The sequence below is a fragment of the Lolium perenne genome, chromosome 2 (assembly GCF_019359855.2).
Source record: "Lolium perenne isolate Kyuss_39 chromosome 2, Kyuss_2.0, whole genome shotgun sequence".
NCBI lineage: Eukaryota > Viridiplantae > Streptophyta > Magnoliopsida > Poales > Poaceae > Lolium > Lolium perenne.
The window spans coordinates 20,949,940-20,971,585 of record NC_067245.2 but is presented as its reverse complement, the minus strand read 5'-3'; the positions used below and the strand labels follow the sequence as shown (position 1 = coordinate 20,971,585).

At 45.5% G+C, this 21,646-nt stretch overlaps 2 protein-coding genes across 2 annotated transcripts; both read left to right on the top strand.

Annotated features, from left to right (window-relative positions):
- The first annotated feature begins 945 nt into the window (after positions 1–945).
- On the top strand, positions 946–2,473 carry LOC127331428 (myb-related protein 340). Its single transcript, XM_051357599.2, has one exon. It carries the CDS (start codon positions 1,215–1,217, stop codon positions 2,196–2,198), a length of 984 nt encoding a protein of 327 aa, XP_051213559.1. The 5' UTR covers positions 946–1,214; the 3' UTR covers positions 2,199–2,473.
- Positions 2,474–19,185: 16,712 nt separating this feature from the next.
- On the top strand, positions 19,186–21,413 carry LOC139835415 (uncharacterized). The gene is made up of 6 exons (XM_071825265.1): positions 19,186–19,493; positions 19,575–19,809; positions 19,908–19,980; positions 20,081–20,335; positions 20,418–20,857; positions 21,030–21,413. Exons 1-6 carry the CDS (start codon positions 19,186–19,188, stop codon positions 21,411–21,413), a joined length of 1,695 nt encoding a protein of 564 aa, XP_071681366.1.
- Positions 21,414–21,646: the final 233 nt, after the last annotated feature.

Genomic DNA, 21,646 nt, shown 5'->3' with positions numbered 1-21,646 from the left:
CTTTTCAATAGATTAGGCTAGAGTTTCGGTAGCATCCTGTTTATCGCCTTTGTGTCAAACTGTCAATTCAACGACAAAGATCTCCTTCTCCGCGTCGATGGTTGTGCTGGAAGAATAAATTTCTCTAGTTATTATGGTCATTCAGACTTGCTTCGACAAATCGTTTTTGGATCTTTTCTCATGGTTGCCGTGAGAAGGATTGTCCTTGTAATATTTGTCCCAGCTGCTCTGTCCTCGACAATGGTGATTTGTGCTCTCGGCTCCACAGCTACGTCGATCAAGTTATTCGGTTGCTTAGTATATTGGTGTTGGTACTCTTGCCGATGTTGATTGATCACTTTAATAGTTGTGGTGCACGTAACCTTTGCATTGCGGCTCAAATTAAAATTATGGGAGAACCTTTGCTGGTATTTTGAGGTTTATGGTTTGGCATTTACATTTGTATGCCATAAGAAAAGTACGAGATTGTGTTATGGAAGAAGAAAGAATTTAAAAACCTTGAAAATTTGCTCGTTTCTTTTAGATTTTGTTTTTCAACCGCTTCTTATGTATCTCTACCATTTTTTATTTTCTGCTACTAAATATATATGATATTGATTGTCAAAAAATAAACTTGAGTTGGACAAATCCTCCTTGGCCACACTGGTCACCAGCTTGGTAATTGAATGTTACCAAACTGAATCCAACATGGTGTTCTGAAATTTGTCTTCACCTCTTGAGGCTTGGGTTCTGGTGATGATATCGTAGGTGTAACAACTTGATCATTAGCCAACACACTCCTGAGGACATCGAGAATGCTATACTGGATAGAGACCAAAGCACCCCGTACAATTAAACTAGCTTGGCGTGTGCGCCCGGGTTAGCATCGTTAATCTGGTGCTCTAATTCCAAAAGACAGACTAATCACGCCTCAACTTTTGGCTTTTTTGAGTTCAATTCATCATCAGACCAGCGCATGCTTAAACTAATCCTCCACGGTTGCGGCGTGCTCCCTGCCTTCCATCATCATCATCACCATCATCAAGTCCAAGTGTTCGACTCTTGTCAAGTCCAAGCCAAGCCAACCAAGCTACCTCCTTCCCCACTACTAGCAAAGTGATCTTCCTCTCACTCCTCTCCTCTATATAAGCGCATCCATGGCTCTCCCGCCCTTTTCATCATCTCATCATTTGATCACCGGTCGATCCCTATAGATAACTTGTCTTGTTGTGGAGATGGCCTATGACCAGCGGGACCTGAGCAGCGAGGAGGCGGCGGGGGCGGACGAACTCCGGCGTGGGCCGTGGACGGTGGACGAGGACGTGCTCCTCGCCAACTACGTCGCCGCCAACGGCGAGGGCCGGTGGAACGCGCTGGCGCGGCGCGCGGGGCTGAGGCGGACGGGGAAGAGCTGCCGCCTGCGGTGGCTGAACTACCTGCGGCCGGACCTGCGGCGGGGCGGCATGACGGTGGAGGAGCAGCTGCTGATCTTGGAGTTGCACTCGAGATGGGGCAACCGGTGGTCCAAGATCGCGCAGCACCTCCCGGGCAGGACGGACAACGAGATCAAGAACTACTGGCGGACGCGGGTGCAGCGGCACGCCCGGCGCCTCGGGTGCGACGTGGGCGGCCAGCGGTTCAGGGACCTCGTCCGGTGCCTCTGGATGCCGCGCCTCCTCGAGCGCGTCCACGCCACTTCCAACTCCTCCGACGGCGCAGTGGTCCCGCGCCCGTCGTCAGCGGCGCTTCCGGTCACGGCGGACGGGTACTGCTGGCCCGTCGACGACGTTTTCGACCTCGACCTGGGCGCCGCGGCCGACATGGAGCTATCTTGCACCACGGCCGTGTCTTCGTCGCCGTCCATGTCGGCCGATGGCGGCGTGCAGCTCGTGTCTCCGCCGGCGCCGATGGTTGCCGCCGCGGAGAGCGCGCCCGGATGCGACGACGGATCGTCCAGCAACAGCAGCACGTGTGCTGCCATGCTCGACACGGCGGTGTGGCAGCCGCCGCAAGCTCACGGTGGCGGCCTGATGACCCAGCAACAACACCTACAGGCAGAGTCGCAGCTGTTTGGCGCCAGCACGTGCTGGTCCGATCAGTCGTCGTTCCATGCTGGGCTGTACGCCGACGTCGGCTTGCCCGACCTGGAGTTCGGCGGCGAGGCCATGTGGGGCGCCTGCACCGACGACCTATGGTACACGCAGATGCTGGGCCTGTGAAAGGACAAGTAAAGAGAAGGATATTATCGGAGCGTTCAGTACTAATCTTTCACTGACCGCCCCAATAATCTCTTATTCTCTCAAACTATGGAGCATAGTCTTACTAATGTTCGTTCAGTACTTAATTGTAGTGTTGGTGTCCTTCATCTTCTTTCTACTTTTTACTCCATTCTTTCCTGGGTAAATACGGAGTGATTGGTTTGTAATCAGCTGTGTACTTTTTGAGCATCTCTGGCTGAGGCCGCAATAAACCCCCGATGAGGCTGTGTTGGTAATTACTCTCTCCCCCGTCTAATGAAAGATGTCTCAATTTTATCTAAATTTAAATATATCTAGATGGTATTTGAGATATTATTTGTAAGGTCGAGCTGTAATCTCTCGGGTCATGACACATAATTTACACGCAAGCTGGCTTTACAAATATCGGACTATATATGTTAAAGTCTTATTCATAATCTGCGGATTGAAGCTCCTCCTGTTTCATAGGCATTTTACATTTTCTCTTTATGACATGTATTTCACCTTTTTCATTTTTTCGTGAACACTTAGAGAACTTTAAAACGGCTGTGTACATCCTAATTATGAAGAGATCGGATGTAATTACTTGTTCAAGTAATAAAAGCACCCATTATCAAGATAAAAAAAATGAGAAAACCCAACTGCAATTCAAAAAAAAAGTGGCAGCAAAATGCAATTGCACTCTACAAGGTGGGAAATTACAACTAGAAACGAGTTGCACTAATATAAGATGTTTTGCCTAAGCTAATTTAGCTAGCCAAAACGATCATATATTAGTGAACAAAGGTTTATATGTTTTTTTTCGATAAAGGGAATATATTAATATCGAGAGATACCAATTACACCCAGCCTCTGCAACAACGCACCACCCTAATGGCACTACGGATGCACACAGCCAAAGGAAAAGAAAACTAAGAAACAAGTCCCGCTACAGTGTCTCGGGCCTAACAACAACAATACATCCACCACCATGACAACACCTGAATTGCGGACTATCCAAAAAACGACGTCCCCAATAAGGAAACAGTGCACAAAGGTTTATATGTATATTATCCCCGAGCATCTCTCCCTTGCGTCGCCTCCTCCAGTCGAAGCCCCTCCCTCCCCCCCCCCCCCCCCCACCTCTGAAGATGGCTCAATGGTTTAAGGATTGTGATGGGATCGAATGTGTGCTCTTCGTTCAGCATAGACTACCTCGACGATGTCCGGTACCTAGGAGTGGGTCGTTGTTTGTATTTTTAGGGCATAAAAAGGACTTACTTTAGTTTACAATTCTACAAGGAAATCCTAATTTTTCTAGCAATTCTACTACTCCAAAATAAAATAAAAATAACCCTCAATTCTTTTTTGAAATTTAAAGTAAGCACGCTTTCTAAATCGAATTAATGTCAAACTTTCTCACACAAAGTCTGTTAGGTCAAAGCCGTAGCGTGCACCCTGTACTTTTGAAGCAGGGCGAGAAAAATCTACCTAGGAGCCTCTTTTCCTTCTGCCCAGCTCCCCGAAAACAACGTTCGACTTGCATATGTCGGGCCTCAGTGGTGGACCCAGAAATATATATGAGCGGGGGCAAATCAAATGAGTGGATAGAACTGATCCAGCCTTTGTCCTTACCCAGCTAACATACTCCCCCCCTCCACCCCCCTCCCCCCTCTCCTTCGTCGAGCCTTTCCTTTAGTGGTAAGGGATATGCAGGAACCGAACCACTTGTGTTACACCGGTGAAGCAGCTCCAAAAGCTGTCCGAGGAGCCAGCCATAGGTGGGTTCTTTACTGGCCACATAGTGTTGAGTTTGTAGGTGTTACTTGGTGGCTTCGGGTTGTTCATTGTTTTAGTGTCAAACCCTTTGTTCAATGATGTTTTTTTTTGATAAAGGGTATATATTAATATCAAGAAATATCAATTACACCCAGCCTCTGCAACAACATAATGTCAAAATAGACATCAAGGATGCACACAGCCAAAAAAAAGAGAAAAAAAAATAAAATGCCCGCCGAACTGATCAGCCAAGCAACATGAACTACTGTAAGGGTATATTGCCCCTATGTGTGGTTTTGGTAATCAATGATAACCCCTATGGACTAATGTTTTCATTGAGTTTATATGAAGGAATATTCCATAGGATCTACTTGCTCTCCATGTGTTGGATTCAAGTATGGATGCCATGAAGATAAAGGTATACCTTGTGTATTGGCATCAAGGTCATCGGTATGAAGATATATATGTGATATGATCAAGAAGAAGAAATGAAGATGGAGTTCTTATGTGGAACTCAATATTAGCCATGCTCTATCTTAAGTGAGTATGAGAAGATACAAGGTTGAGTTGGGCAAGTTCAAGTTGAGCATCTTGAGTGGATCACATACTTGAAGCTTGCCGTCCATTTGGTGATGATGGACATGTGAAGATGTGCATCAATAGAGCTTTCCCATCATGGTGTATGGGGGAGCATTTGTGAGTCTTCACGAAGCGACGATGATCAAATGAGGCATTCCGGCTTGAGTGAAGCTTGAAGAGTTATCATCAAGATCGAGCGGGATGCGCAAGGCAAAGGTATGGCCTTGCTAGGTTTTCCTTTTACCGGTCTCAAGGTGGATGTTGGGAGACCGGATTATAGGATAGATAGCCGCACTATTAAGAGGGGCTTTCGGTTGAGTAACTTGATCACATCGTCTTAGGGAGCTCAATCCTTTGCATACTTTGCATATCCTTATTGCTTCTTGGTGTTTCTCTGTGTGAGGTTCTTGAGCTTGTTGCTAGCTTTACAACAAGCCCAAGTTCATCGAAAACGGAATCCGCATGCATCTTCTATTGCGTTTTCGAGTTTGGACGTCTTCACCGTTTCTTGACGGTGGGAGACTCCCTCTCTAAAATCATCTAAAATGTTCTGTGAGGAGTCTCCATATTTCCAGTTTTTGTTGGGGTTCTATTCGTCGTTATCTTTCCAACAAAATTGGTTTCATGTCAATCGGAGTTCGGGAGCATTAGTTATCACAGTTTTTGTATAAACATGTTTTCCTGCTCACCCGGTCAGGGACCCGGTCGGACCGGCCTCTCAACCGGCCTGCCCGGCGTGCCGACCGGTCAACCGGGCGGCAACCGAGCTCCAAACGAAGAGCCAGCAGTTCCGGTTGCCGACCGGTCAACCGGCCTGCAGACCGGGGTGTCCGGCGCTCGGCCCGGTCAACCGGGCGGCAACCGGGCGCCAACCAGGTGACCTCGAGGTCCGGCCTATCGACCGGTTTGGACCGGCTGGTCCGGTCTGTGGCCCGGTCTGACCGGGCCCTGGACCGGACGGCCCGGCCCCAGGCCCGGTTGACCGGCTTCCTCGACGGTTGACTCAGCCCAACTTTTCCCCAACGGTTATATTTGCTCTTGGGCTATAAATAGCCCTTCTTCCACCTTGGGCTGAGTAGTTCTTCACTCTCTCTCACCTCCATTGTTTCTATTTGAAGAACTTGCTCTTCCTCTTGATTCCTCCAATCAATCTTGCTCATATTTGAGGATTTGAGAGAGGAGATCTAGATCTACACTTCCACCAAACCGTTTCTTCTCTAAGTGAGGGAATATGCACATGAAATTCAAATTTCATCTAAATATGCACATGTTTATATGGAGTGTGTCCTATATATTGTGGTTAGCCTAACCATGTTGGACCCAATAAGTTTGGGGACCAAGATGTACTTGAATGATGTTTTAGGTACATTGGAGATGCAATGGAGGCTTGTCTCATCTATAAGGAAGGAGTTATCACCATATGAGAATTGGAGTCAAGCTAGGATGATCGATGAACTCTTATCTTCTACATAAAGCCATTGCTATCTCGGTAACAAGTATCTTGTTCATGCATACTCATATATCATCCAACCTCTTGTAGGTTGCATCTTGGCATGAAATTCCTTATTTCGAAAATATTGAGGTTCTTGAAAAATCCTTTTAAAGAAAACTTCTTATTGTACACTTGAGTAATTTGAGAAGATGCATATGATGGGGATATATAGATATATATAAATCATGTTTATGATTCACCTATCCCAAATATGCCCTCTAGCAATTTATTGCATATCAATTCCTCAAAGAACTCTTATGTGCAATATTGATGAAATTGCGAAATAAATCTGTATTTATGATACTTGTTGCTTTTCTCGAAACACTCCAACTATCTTTACTTCCCTTATTGTTGGTTGTGATGTTTTTGAGATTTTACTTGGTTGAAGCTCATTCATATACCATAAGTGAAAATTGGAGCCATAGGCTATATATGCTTCTTAAGCAAACATCCTTTGGTATATTTTATGACTTCTTCTTGGATATCTTGTTTTATTTATTTTGTTAACCTCTTGTGTGTGCATGTTTCTTTATGGATCACTTTGTCCACTTTAGAAACTCATATACATAAGAGCGTTAATCCATCATCTTGATATCCTTGTTCTTTGCCGACCATCTTTTACCCATTTTGTTTTTAGTGGGTTGGTAAAGAAAATTTATGAGTGCTTGGTTTATTTATTTTCTTCATACACTCATATCTCGTAATTGTTGGACTAAAGTTGTTCTTGATAAGCATACTCTCTTTATCTTAGTTGTGTTCTAAATGATATATAGGGAGTGAGGATTCCATGTTTGTGCATATTGTATTCAAATGCAAACATTATAAATTGTGCACGAACCTTGGGGAGCTTTCTTATTTTTAGAGCACTATATCTCTCTTATCATGATATCTTTGTTTGTCCAATTGGATCCTTGATTGCTTGCTTTATTTGTTGAAGCTCACTTCACCATGTTATCTTTATGCAATCTTTGATCCTTAATATAGTTTGACTTCCTTCAAGTATTCATCATTGGATATGTGCATTTGATTCCACTCAAATTATGAGAAGTGCACACTTTGGGGAGGAACTCATATTATATTGGCCTTCTAAATTTTTCACCCATTTTGACAATCGATGCCAATGGGGGAGAAGTTTAGAGGGTTTAAGGGAATGGTTTTTATACTTAAGATTGGTTTGTGCTTAAGTGTTTTGCCTCTCATGCATTCCATATTTATATGTCTTGCATGGTTGTATATATATAGTGGAAACTATCCCAAAGGTTAATCTTGACAATATATGCAATGAATTCATGTTCATCACACGTGCATACATTGTGGGGGAGTTTCCTCTATATATATTGGTTCTACTCACATCCATTGCATTTGTTGTAGTTGTGTGAGTAGAGCCGGTTTTGATATGGGCTAGTAGCTTTGTGTTACTTGACCATATCAAATACAACCTCTTGTATACAACTTATTCTCGGATAAGTTGCGTACTTGTCACTAATATTCATTATATAAACCCTCTTATTGTGGTTGTCATCAATTACCAAAATGGGGGAGATTGTAAGGGTATATTGCCCCTATGTGTGGTTTTGGTAATCAATGACAACCCCTATGGACTAATGTTTTCATTGAGTTTATATGAAGGAATATTCCATAGGATCTACTTGCTCTCCATGTGTTGGATTCAAGTATGGATGCCATGAAGATAAAGGTATACCTTGTGTATTGGCATCAAGGTCATCGGTATGAAGATATATATGTGATATGATCAAGAAGAAGAAATGAAGATGGAGTTCTTATGTGGAACTCAATATTAGCCATGCTCTATCTTAAGTGAGTATGAGAAGATACAAGGTTGAGTTGGGCAAGTTCAAGTTGAGCATCTTGAGTGGATCACATACTTGAAGCTTGCCGTCCATTTGGTGATGATGGACATGTGAAGATGTGCATCAATAGAGCTTTCCCATCATGGTGTATGGGGGAGCATTTGTGAGTCTTCACGAAGCGACGATGATCAAATGAGGCATTCCGGCTTGAGTGAAGCTTGAAGAGTTATCATCAAGATCGAGCGGGATGCGCAAGGCAAAGGTATGGCCTTGCTAGGTTTTCCTTTTACCGGTCTCAAGGTGGATGTTGGGAGACCGGATTATAGGATAGATAGCCGCACTATTAAGAGGGGCTTTCGGTTGAGTAACTTGATCACATCGTCTTAGGGAGCTCAATCCTTTGCATACTTTGCATATCCTTATTGCTTCTTGGTGTTTCTCTGTGTGAGGTTCTTGAGCTTGTTGCTAGCTTTACAACAAGCCCAAGTTCATCGAAAACGGAATCCGCATGCATCTTCTATTGCGTTTTCGAGTTTGGACGTCTTCACCGTTTCTTGACGGTGGGAGACTCCCTCTCTAAAATCATCTAAAATGTTCTGTGAGGAGTCTCCATATTTCCAGTTTTTGTTGGGGTTCTATTCGTCGTTATCTTTCCAACAAAATTGGTTTCATGTCAATCGGAGTTCGGGAGCATTAGTTATCACAGTTTTTGTATAAACATGTTTTCCTGCTCACCCGGTCAGGGACCCGGTCGGACCGGCCTCTCAACCGGCCTGCCCGGCGTGCCGACCGGTCAACCGGGCGGCAACCGAGCTCCAAACGAAGAGCCAGCAGTTCCGGTTGCCGACCGGTCAACCGGCCTGCAGACCGGGGTGTCCGGCGCTCGGCCCGGTCAACCGGGCGGCAACCGGGCGCCAACCAGGTGACCTCGAGGTCCGGCCCTATCGACCGGTTTGGACCGGCTGGTCCGGTCTGTGGCCCGGTCTGACCGGGCCCTGGACCGGACGGCCCGGCCCCAGGCCCGGTTGACCGGCTTCCTCGATGGTTGACTCAGCCCAACTTTTCCCCAACGGTTATATTTGCTCTTGGGCTATAAATAGCCCTTCTTCCACCTTGGGCTGAGTAGTTCTTCACTCTCTCTCACCTCCATTGTTTCTATTTGAAGAACTTGCTCTTCCTCTTGATTCCTCCAATCAATCTTGCTCATATTTGAGGATTTGAGAGAGGAGATCTAGATCTACACTTCCACCAAACCGTTTCTTCTCTAAGTGAGGGAATCTCTTGGGATCTGGATCTTGGAGTCTTTGGTTGACTTTCCCCCTTGTTCTTTCTCTCCAATCTCATCCTAGCATTCGTTGCTTTGGTGGGTTTTGAGTGTGAAGGACTTGAACACCTCCGGTGTTCTTGCTTTGCATCATTGCATAGTGTTGAGCTCTCCACCACGATTTGTTCGAGTGAGAGACCGTGAGCTTGTTACTCTTGGAGGGTGACCTCCTAGTTGGCTTGGTGATTGGTGCTCCGGTGATCTCTTCAAGAAGATTGTGAAGAGGCCCGGGCTTCTCCTTCGTGGAGCTTGTGAAGTGGTTGTGGAGCTTGCCATCTCCGGAGCGGAGGAAAAGCTAACCATAAGGAAAGGGCCATTATCCTTCGTGGGTGTGGTTCGGAGAATAGGGTGAGCCTTCGTGGCGCGGGGAATCCTTCGTGGGACCTCCACTCCTCCAAACGTGACGTACCTTGTTGCAAAGCAAGGGAACACGGGAATACATCCTCGTCTCCGCGTGCCTCGGTTATCTCTATACCCGAGCTCTCTTTTCTTGTGATAGCCATCGTGCTTGAAGTATATATATCTTGCTATCACTTGTGCTACATATATCTTGTGCCTATCGTGCTTAGCTTTGTGCTACATATATCTTGTGCCTATCTTGCTTAGCCTTGTGCTACATATATCTTGTGCCTATCTTGCTTAGCTCTAGTTGCCATTGTTACACTTAGTTGAGCTTAGCATATTTAGGGTTTGTGCTTGTAAACTAAACGATAGTTTAATTCCGCATTCTTACAAGACAAATTCCGCAAGAGTTTGTAATTGCCTATTCACCCCCCCCCCCCTCTAGGCGACATCTCGATCTTTCAACTACCACCACCAATGGTCACACCAGCGCTTCCAAAAAGGTTCTCCAAGAACGGCACCTCCAAGAAGGAAACGGTGTCATCCCAAAGAAAGTTCGAATAAACTCCAGACAATGCCTTCAACAAGGAGACAAATATAGATCCGCCATTGCCAGGTACAACCAATGAAGGTCAGACCTAAGGTTTTCACCTCGGAAACCGAAACTTGGTGTCAAAAGAACACCACCAAGAACGAAGCCTCCCTGTGTTGCCGCCCCCGCTTGCCTAGCATGTTGCAAAACACCGATCATCCGGATGACAGTCTTCACCACATCTAAAATCTCGCCGATGTCATCCCTTGGAATCTCAAACTCAACATGAACTATGCAACCATCTTGATATAACCATCATTGTCGGTACCACGGTAATCGCAGCAAAAGATGCCACGGTCAACGTACCCGATGGTGCTAACAAAAAGTATGTACTCGAGATCTGCCTCCTCGAAACCACACAGGGCAGATTCACCCATCGTGTGAAGAGGTACTCATCTTAAACCAATCAATCCCCCGGTAAAGCCGGCTGGAAGACCACCTGCCCCAGGCGAAGAGGATCACCTATCCTCAGCGCACTCACCGTCGGCCGTCATGAGCAACCGCTTGCAATTGCACGGCATCGCCGCGAGGACAACGTCAATCTCTGGGGTGCATCCGGTGTTGATCCGTTTGAGGCCAGCGCGATAGCCACCGAGCACTAGGACCAACACCTGCAACGCTCGTCCCTGACGACAGCGTCATAGCCATCAAGCCAAGGCGACCCAATCTCCAGCATCGCCAGCGTCATGTCCGTGGCCGGTTTGGACGTGCTCGCCGATGCAAGAAGGGCCATAGGCCTTCACGCGGCAGCAGCGCGCATATCCACAACCTTTAGGCCTACGTGTGCCCAACTGATCGAGCAGGTAGATCGGCCATATACGGGAGGCCCTGCATGCCAAAGATCACATGGACCTGAGCGCACATGGCCGACTCAGCCAGATCTCCGGTGCCAGCTGATGATTTTTCATGCCAAGGATTCCATTGCTAGCCATCAGGTGCAGTTGACTCGACAGATCCGAGGCTGTAAGGGTACATTGCCCCTATGTGTGGTTTTGGTAATTAATGACAACCCCTATGGACTAATGTTTTCATTGAGTTTATATGAAGGAATATTCCATAGGTTCTACTTGCTCTCCATGTGTTGGATTCAAGTATGGATGCCATGAAGATAAAGATATACCTTGTGTATTGGCATCAAGATCATCGGTATGAAGATATATATGTGATATGATCAAGAAGAAGAAATGAAGATGGAGTTCTTATGTGGAACTCAATATTAGCCATGCTCTATCTTAAGTGAGTATGAGAAGATACAAGGTTGAGTTGGGCAAGTTCAAGATGAGCATCTTGTGTGGATCACATGCTTGAAGCTTGCCGTCCATTTGGTGATAGTGAAGATGTGCATCAATGAACCTTTCCCATCATAGTGTATGGGGGAGCATTTGTGAGTATTCGCGAAGCGACAATGATCAAGTGATGGGATGCGCAAGGCAAAGGTATGACCTTGATAGGTTTTCCTTTTGCCGGTCTCGAGGTGGTTGATGGGAGACCGGATTATAGGATAGATAGCCGCACTATCAAGAGGGGCTTTCGGTTGGGTAACTTGATCACACCGTCTTAGGGAGCTCAATCCTTTGCATACTTTGCACATTCTTATTGCTTCTTGGTATTTCTCGGTGTGAGGTTCTTGAGCTTGTTGCTAGCTTTACAACAAGCCCAAGTTCATCGAAAACGGAGTTCACATGCATCTTCTATTGCGTTTTCGATGTTGGGTGATTTTACCGGTTATTCATAATATAAGGTTCTACCTTTTATATTCATGATAAAATCCCCTCCTACAGATTCTTGGGTTTTTACTTTCTATTAGATAGCATTCGTTGTTATCTTCCAAACAAAATTGGTTTCATGCGATTCGGAGTTCGGGAGCAATTGTTATTAAAGAAAAAGGAAAGAGGAGAAAAGAAAAAAAAGGAAAGGGGCCAGCCGGCCGGACCGGGCCAGGCGCCGGCCACCCGGTCGAAAACCGGCACAGGGAACCGGTGCCATCCGGGCGGATTCCCGTGGGCCTGGCCGCCCGTCCGGTTGCAGGCCCGGTCACCGACCGGCCCGCCCGGCGCTGCCCCGGCCGGACCGGCCTCCCGCCGGATCGGGCCGCCTCCCCCGCGCGGCCCGCTCTGCTCCGCGCCGCCCGCACCTGGGCCGCCTTCCCGCCGCTCGGCCCACGCGGCCGCGCGCGCGCCCCGCGCGCCCACGCCTACCCGCCGCCCTGCGGCTCGCCCCGCTTGGGCTGGTCGCCTCCGCGCGGCCCAGTTGCCCCGCCCGGCTGGCAGGCCGGCCTGGCCGGACAAGGAACCGGCCTCCTCAGCCCAGGTTCCGGTCAGCCGGCTGGGCCGCCGGCCTGGGGTGTTTTTCAGCCCGTTTTTCTTTTGTTTTTCCTGTCTTTTTCCCCCAACAGCTCTATTTCTCCCTTTGCTATAAATAGGCTTCTTCCACCTTGAGCCAAACTACTTCTTCCCTTTCTCTCACCTCCATTGTTGCATTTTGAAGAAGTTGCTCTCTCTCTTGTTCCCCCCCATGATTCTTGCTCATATTTGAGGATTTGAGAGAGGAGATCTAGATCTACACTTCCACCAAACCAATTCTTCTCTAAGTGAGGGAATCTCTTGGGATCTAGATCTTGGAGTCTTTGGTTGACTTTCCCCCTTGTTCTTCCTCTCCAATCTCATCCTAGCATTCGTTGCTTTGGTGGGTTTTGAGTGTGAAGGACTTGAACACCTCCGGTGTTCTTGCTTTGCATCATTGCATAGTGTTGAGCTCTCCACCACGATTTGTTCGAGTGAGAGACCGTGAGCTTGTTACTCTTGGAGGGTGACCTCCTAGTTGGCTTGGTTGGTGTCCCGGTGATCTCTTCGTGGAAGATTGTGAAGGGGCCCGGGCTTCTCCTTCGTGGAGCTTGTGAAGTGGTTGTGGAGCTTGCCATCTCCGGAGCGGAGGAAAAGCTAACCATAAGGAAAGGGCCATAATCCTTCGTGGGTGTGGTTCGGAGAATAGGGTGAGCCTTCGTGGCGCGAGGAATCCTTCGTGGGACCTCCACTCCTCCAAACGTGACGTACCTTGTTGCAAAGCAAGGGAACACGGGAATACATCCTCGTCTCCGCGTGCCTCGGTTATTTCTATACCCGAGCTCTCTTTCCTTGTGATAGCCATCGTGCTTGAAGTACATATATCTTGCTATCACTTGTGCTACATATATCTTGTGCCTATCTTGCTTAGCTCTAGTTGCTATTGTTACACTTAGTTGAGCTTAGCATATTTAGGGTTTGTGCTTGTAAACTAAACGATAGTTTAATTCCGCATTCTTACAAGACAAAATCCGAAAGAGTTTGTAATTGCCTATTCACCCCCCTCTAGGCGACATCTCGATCTTTCAATTGGTATCAGAGCAAGGTCTCTCCTTGTTTAAGGCTTCACCGCCTTGAGAGTAAAGATGTCGGCTAGTATAGTGCACAATGACACAATTGTCTTTAATGGCACAAATTATCTTTTGTGGAGAAATTGCTTGCTTTGTAAGCTTCGGACCTTGTGTCCACATATAGAGCAATTTCTAGATGTCGGTTTTTCTCCTCCGATGGATTCTCAAAATCTATCTTTAGAGGATGAGAAAAACTTACATCTTGAAGCTCAAGTATCTAATGAGCTTTTATTCTCTTTGAGACCCGATTTTCGTAGGTTCTTGATATATATAAAGCGAAAATCGTCTCATGAGATGTGGATCAAGCTTAAGGAAATGTTTGGTGGATCCACTTCTCAATTGGTCGGTGGTGACTCCGAGGAGCTCTCTTCCCCTTCATATCATGAAGAGCTCCAAGTTGCTTCCACCTCCGGTCGTGATGATATATCATCTTCTTCCATTTCACCAATGTGTTGCAAGACACAAGGTAATGATATGGTGAGTGGTGAGGGAAATTGCAATGTTGATATTGTGCTCAATAGTGATGACTCTTCATCTCTATCTCATTGCAATGTTTCCTCTTTGGACTTAAACACATCTTGCATTGAAAATAATCTACATGCTTGTGTTGATAGTCCTTGCATATCATGTGTAAATTGCTTACATAGATCTCATGAGGATATGCTTGCCTTGTCTTGCTCCCATAATCAAAATGTTTCTATTTCCTCTAGTTGCTTGTTGACTAACATTGTAGAGGAAACCGAACACTCTATGGATCAAGACATGATTTCAAATGAGGATTCAAGAATATCTCCATCTTCATTCTCCGGTATGCACATGTGCCTTATGGCAAATGGACCAAAGGTATCTCCTACTTTGACTCCTAACACACCCTCTAATGATGAGAGTGATGATGATGATAATGATGAAGAACATAATATCTTGGTGCATGATATGGCAATGGTATATGCTTCTCTTCGTGGTAATAAAGAAGCTCGTGCTTATCTCGAACACTCTATGGATACCTTGAATAAATATAGGGAAACCATAGTGGAGTTGGAGTCCCATGTTGAAAATGGGGAAATGAGATTCACTCTCCTCAAGCATGAGCTAAAAGATGAGAAGCATGCTAATTTCATGCTTACACAAAAAATTGAATCCTATATGCATGAAAATGAGAAAACTATTGTTGATGCTTGTGCTACTAACTCTAATTCTTGTGAAGCATCGACCTTAAAGGAGAATGTTGAGCTAAGGGCTCAACTTGAGTTGCTAACTAGCAATTATAGGGAATTGGAAGAAAGTCATAAAAAGCTCTCAAGCTCTCATGATGAACTTCTAATTTCCTATGATGGGCTAAAGTTAGCTCATGAGGCAAGTATCACTAAGGTAACATCGTGTGAGCCTCATATGGATGTTAGCACAATCTCTACTACAAATACTATATTGCCATGTGCTAGTCCTTGTAATCCATCTAGTCAAACTAGTGATACACCTTGTGTTGGATTACTCACTTTGCCTTGTTGCTCTAACAATGAAGCTTCTACTTCCTCTACTACTTGTATTTCTACTAACCATGTAGAGGAAATAAAAGAGCTCGAGGCTCAAGTCCTTTCTTTGAAGAAAGACTTGGAAAAGCGTCATGAAGGGAAATCCGCACTTGACAAGATGCTAAGTGTGCAACAATCCCCCAATGACAAAAGTGGACTTGGATTCAACTCCAATAACAAGAACAAGTCCAAGAGCAAGAGCAACAAGAAGAAGGGCCAAGACAAAGCCAAGGATCCGGCCAAGTTGGTTTGCTTCAAGTGCAAGGTTGAAGGGCATCATGTTAGATCATGCCCATTGAAGAAAAAGAAGCACTTGAGTGAGAAACAACAAGGGAAACGGCCACAAGGTCAAGGTCAAGCTCATGCTCGACCTCAAGTTGAAGATAGGGCACTTCCAAAGAAGAATCAAGATATTGTTCCCCAAGAGAAGAAATCAATAAAGAAGAGAAAGGGGAACACTTGCTACTTATGTCGTGAGAAGGGGCACTTTGCTTCTTCTTGCTTAGGTGGTACCTTATCTAACCCTATAATTGTTGATAATGATTATTCTCTAGGGAAGGATAAGGATGGCAATGTGTTTGCCAAGTTTGTTGGAACTCAAAGTGGTTTCAAGAAAAGAACCATTTGGGTTGCCAAGCCTATTGTGACTAATCTCTTAGGACCCAACTTGGTTGGGGACCAACAATCTCAAACTTGATCAATAGGTGCATGTGGAGGTCATTGGAGACTTGGCTACTTCATGAAGAATTAAGGGATCTTCATATATTATATTTTGACCAAGCCAAGTCATATGGATTATCATCTATATCTTATATCCAATGTTCCTCTTTGCGGTAACTTATACTTCAACTCATCATAATTATTGTAAGTTACTTGCCCCTTTGCATGTTTGGTTTTGTACCAAATATGTGTATGTATGTGTTGTGTCTTACTTGCTTATTTGTGTATTCAAGTATGTTTGTTGGACTCACCATATACTTGTGTATTGCTTTGAGCCTAATGCATCTTGATGATATCTTATTTGGCTCTCTTTGAAGTGATTAATGGAACATCCCATTTTGGGGGAGTGATATGCTTTGTGCATCTCTCTTTCTTTAAAATGTGTGTACATGGGTACCACCACTTAGTATTGATATTGCAAGATTATCTAGTCACTATGTGGTGTGCCATACTCATGAGAAATTCAAATTCTAAATATCCATTAATCATCTCTAGTTGAATTTTAGTTGCCTCTTATTTAGAAGAAATGTTTTATCACATTATGGGGGAGTAATATGTTTTGTACATATCACAAGCCTAGAAAATGTGAACATATGAGGTTATGCCACTTAGAGTTGATGCTCTTAATTATCTTGTTCCTAGGTGGCATGTTTGCTCAAACAAGCTCCATTCCTAATAAAAATATTTTATTACTCATCTTGTGGGCTTTTTGTTTGAATATCAAATTCTTGGTGCGGTTTTTCCTCAAATACATATCTCTATATGACAAGGGATTAACTTGTCAATGCCTATGGATTGTAGGCTAGGGTTTAGTTAGAAGTAGAGGGCAAGTAGATCTCGAAGGTTTCAGCCGAAAAGTACTCGACGACTATGAAAACTAGGGTTTGCAGACAATGATTCGATCCTCTCTTTTGTCCCTCGACTCCCCCTTATATATGAGGTGAAGCCGAGGGATTCGTGCTATACAAGTTTACAGAGTCCGGGACGGTTTCTAACTCGTCCCGCCAGATTACAAACAACACTTCCTATTACAACTCTATCTTTCCTTAGTAAATCTTGGGCTCCCGAATCTTCTTATTCTTCGGGTATTGGGCCTCCAGTAAACCCCGGGTACCATCTTCGGCAGGCCCATTTGGGATGCCTATGTCAGTAGCCCCCGAGATTTTGCTTGAATCGTAGAGTCAGGGAAAATCTCCACTGTTTATTTTTACTCGAAAGCTTTAATCTTTCTATATTTCTTCTCATAAAATTCTATATTGTACAGGGATATTGGTAATTGGGGCTAGTTCATCTGACGGATCAGGTACTAGTTAACTGCTCTAGTGGCAATCCGCAAAAACCTACTTCAAAATCACGTCCCTGGACATGATCTCGGATATCGGTGTAAACTTCGACAGGTGCCGCTTAAGGTCTTACCATTCTGTCGAGTCCCAGTCAAATTTATCGGGTACCTAACGCGTCCGTTAGGATTTTTCTTCGTATCTGTTGATACGGATAAAAGTAGCAGAGCGCAGTCTTTGGCGATGCCACGCCCAGCAGAATGGATTCTGGGGTCTTACCTTCGCAAATTTGCGGCATTCAGAAATTGATCGCAACTTTGGCGTTCTGAGAATATATTGTCGAGTGCTTTTCCGGCTGTTGGAATGGCACATTTTATTGAGTCAAATATGACTTATATTGTTCTCCCGATGGGAGTATATGTAGAGTTAATTATAACTCGAAATATACTCTCTTGCTCTTCTATTTTTCCTTTGTTAATTTCATCGGGCACGCGAACAGCGTTCCCGATGGGAGTAGCCCCCGAGGCTACAGCCAAGAACTTGTGCTTGGTTGTAGGCTCAACATTTTCTATATTGTCATACTCGAAATTTTACTTTTTGTCGGAGTAGCCCCCGAGCATTTGGGCAAAAACTTGTATTTGATCAAAGGCTCCCGAAGTATTGAATATTTCATCCTGTCGCCAATCTCTGAATACTTCCTTGTCGACATTCTTCACTTAATCAAATTTACTTCATCCTTGACAAGTAGTCGTGAATTTTCTGTCCTGTGGGTCCATTGCTTCCACCACGTTGACACGTCGTGCAAGTGGGGGACACACGTCCTCCGCTTTTTCTGGCGCACGTACGGTAACGCCTATCTCAGTAAAAATACTTTGTTGCCCTTGTATCTAGAAGATCTATTCTCACCCCACGATTTTTTCATCCAACGGTGCACTGCTTCACCCGATTCTTATATAAACCCTTCTTCAACCTCCGTTCATCCCCTTGCTTGCGCCGCTCGTCTGTTCCTCTTTGCAAAACTTCTCCTGCGCCCAAATCTCTCCGAGCTTCCGCATTTACGAACATTGCTTTGCCCATTGCCGTTGATGCCACCGCGCACGCGACTCACTCGCCACAGCACTCCCGAATCCAAGATGGCCACCGAAGATCTTGAGTGGGAAAGATCCAAAATCTCCAACCAGGACATCAACACGCTGAAAAGGCTTGGCCTCATGAAGAAGGAGGACGCCATCCGCTTCCCCAGCGAAGAAAGCTACCCCAACCCTCCAATGGAGTATCGGGTTAGTTTTGTTGATCATCTCATCCGTGGCCTCTCTACCCCAATTCATGATTTTCTCCGCGGTCTTCTCTTTGTTTATGGGATTCAGCTGCACCAACTGACTCCCAATTCCATCCTCCACATTTCTATTTTTATCACCCTTTGCGAATGCTTCCTCGGAGTCCCTCCTAATTGGGCTCTGTGGAAGCGTATTTTCTGCCTCCGCCGCAATGGCTCTCACAACGTCACCTATAACATAGGTGGCGTTGTTATCTGTGTCCGCACTGATGTCGATTACTTCGACGTCAAGTTTCCTGACTCTGTCCAAGGATGGCGCAAGAGATGGCTCTACATTCACGAAGAAAGCGCCAACTCCGTTGAACACAACATAGTTCCTTTCGACGGAAGTGCCAGAATCCAACGCCGCCGCTCCTGGGATGCCGAAGTTTCCGAAGAAGAGAAAAAGGCGACAGAGGCACTCATGTCTCGTATCCATCAGCTGCAAAACATTCGAGGCAAAGAACTGTCTGGTGTTCAAATCACTGCCTACTTCCTTAGGATTAGGGTGCAGCCTCTTCAGGCTCGCAAAAATCCCCTCTGGACGTATTCTGGTGAAAACGACGCCAATAGAATCTCCGACGATCTTTCTGCAAAGGACTTGGAGAAGTTGATCCGAAGAGTTTCCCGCTTGGCAAAAAAGGATCCTATTCCTTCCGCTTGTCGCGTGGAACCATACAGCTCCGCCAATCCTCTCCCCAAGGTATTTTGCCTTCTCGAGTTTCTATCTTGTTCCGAATTTGCCCTGCATCTCATTGTATTTGTGTCACTCTAATTTTTCTTTTGTCGCTGTTTTCTTGCAGAACCATCCTACTATGACTTCCCTTCCTCCTCTTCCTGAGGATGGAGAGGTCGAAGAAAGAGCCGTTGTCGATGATGTCAACCAGGAGACCCCCTCTTTTGTGAATGAACCCGCAGATTCTCGAAAATCTGCGGGATCTACTGAGAAGGATGCTGCCTCTGAAGATACAACATCAGCGCAATCTCCTCCTCCTGCTGTTTCTCCGAAGAGCAAAAGGAAAAGGAGCAATGCCGAAGATTCCGGGACCTCGAAACCCGAAGAAACTGCTCCTTTACCTCGAAAAGCAGCTTATGATCCATACATCGAGAGTATCATCAGCTCGTAGGTTCCTTGCTCTTTTCCTTTTCTATTTGAAGAATTTTATTTTGCCTTGCTTTTTATGCTGCCACTATTTTGTCACAGTGATGATGAAGAAACACCAACTTTAGATGTGGCTGCTCGAACGAGCACGTCACATACTTTAGTTATTTCAGAAAAACCAGTTGAAGGGGAGGAATCGTCGCCTCCTCAACAAAATGTTGATACATCTACTCCTCCTTCGAGCCCCCGTGCCCCTTCACCAAAAAGGGCACGGGTTGAAAAGATTGTTGATCCTGCCCCTCAGTTGGGCAGTTCGTCAACTCTGCTCTTAGATGATGTAAGTTTGTCGGCATCTATATTTTCCTTATTTTGTTTTTTCACACCTTTTCTCTTTTTCATGCCGACGTTTCTTTTGATGTACTTACCTTTGAACAGCCAATGATCAAAGAGCTTCTTCGGATCGGGTCCCAATTTGTTGGGTACCGTGAATATGCCGCCAGAGCCGAAGGTAACGACTTTTATACTTGCTATTTTTCTTTGACTTTCTATTCCTGTTGCTTGTCGCTATTTTTTGATCTTTCTTTTCTTTCTTTTTCATATCTCGACAGAAAAACTTTCAGAGGCCAACGAACGTGTCGACGCACTTGCTCAAAAACTCGAGCAAAGTGAGGCGGCTCGCAAGAAAGCTGAACTTGCTGCTAGTAAAGCCAAGGCCGAGGTTGATGAAGCCAAGGTGAAAGCTGCTAGTGTCGAGGAGCTGCAGAGAAGGCTCAAAGATGCCGAATCTGCCTTAGATGAGCAGAAAACTGCACAAACTGTGCGTGAACAAGAGATCATCAAGCGTCTGAAGTCGCAAAGTCGACGTACGCTGAGTAATATCATCAACCCCTTCTATTGTACTTCCTGTTTCTTGGTTTTTGACTAATGGTTTGTCTCGTGTGGCAGCCCAAACAAACCAAGATTTTGATCTGGAGAATCCCGTCAATGACCCTCTCCTTGATGCACTTTCTCTTCTGGAGTTCCATGGGCGCGAAATTCGTGAAGGCGTGGCCAATGCCAGTGCAAGTTTGTCGGCGTTGTTCCCCTACTTCTTCCCGAAGAAAGAGGAACCTTTGACTTTCCTTGCCCTTGCCAAGCTTTTCAATTCGTCGGAAGACCTGGGATTGAAGATGCGTCAGGAGAATATGAAGGTTGCTGTCGAGAGTACTGTTGCCCTGGTTGCTGACAGCCAACAGACGCTTGATTGGATGAAGGTTGGCGACACCAGCCAGGTAGAGCATTCGAGATGGAGGTCGCTGATCAAGGCAGCCAAGCCCAACACGAAGAAGATCTTGGCGTATCTGGGGATCAAGCCAGCTTCGACTCCTAGCTCCTCGAGGCCGGAGGTCTAGTTGCATGCCTCCTTGTTTCTTTTTCTGTTTCTTTTGCTTTTGTTGCCAAAGTAGTTGTTTTGGCGACATTCATTTCCTTAGCTCCACTGTAGTGCCCTTGTAATTATTCCAAGAAATTAATGAAAAACTCTATCTGTCATTTGATGTTGTCTTGTCTAAATTTCAGTTGATATTTGATAACTATACTCCAACTTCCGCTCCTTCCAATGTATCGCCTTCTTCTCGTGCGAGGAGAGCTTTTGCTGATACTGCACCTGTCGACGATACCTTGTCGCAAGAACTGGATGAACTTCGGCAGCAACTTCAGTATGCGAAGAAGCAAACACTTGTGATGATGGAGCAATCTCGTAAGTCATCTGAAGCCGAAAAAATTGCTCTTCAACAAGCTCACGAAGCCGTGGCTGCTAAGGAAATTGCTGCTTCCGAGGCTGAAAAGGCAACTATTCGAGAAAATTTCATGCTCGAATTAATGAATGAAGCCAGTGCAGATATGTCGGGTATGCCTGTTTCATCCGCTGATATCCTTTATCTGCATATTATTGTTTCTTGAAGGTTTCCACTTCTTTGTTTTGATAGGTGCCTTTACTGATGCTGCTGCCGAGGAAGAGAGGGTGAATGCTAGGACAACCCTTCTTGTTAATCTCTCCCTGGACCATGGTTCTTTGTTTTGGGCTACCCCGGAAAGGACCCGCCAAATTGTCAGATTTCAAGATCGCGCCTCTCAAACTCGCGATTTCCTCGACTTCTGTACCAAGACCTTGTCCATGGTTTACAACTCCATGT

Coding starts and splice junctions, on each gene's coding strand:
- LOC127331428 (XM_051357599.2), top strand. CDS start 1,215: ATGGCCTATGACCAGCGGGACCTGAGCAGCGAGGAGGCGGCGGGGGCG.
- LOC139835415 (XM_071825265.1), top strand. CDS start 19,186: ATGACTTCCCTTCCTCCTCTTCCTGAGGATGGAGAGGTCGAAGAAAGA. Junction 19,810..19,907: donor CAACTCTGCTCTTAGATGAT/GTAAGTTTGTCG, acceptor ACCTTTGAACAG/CCAATGATCAAAGAGCTTCT. Junction 20,858..21,029: donor CTAGCTCCTCGAGGCCGGAG/GTCTAGTTGCAT, acceptor TCTAAATTTCAG/TTGATATTTGATAACTATAC.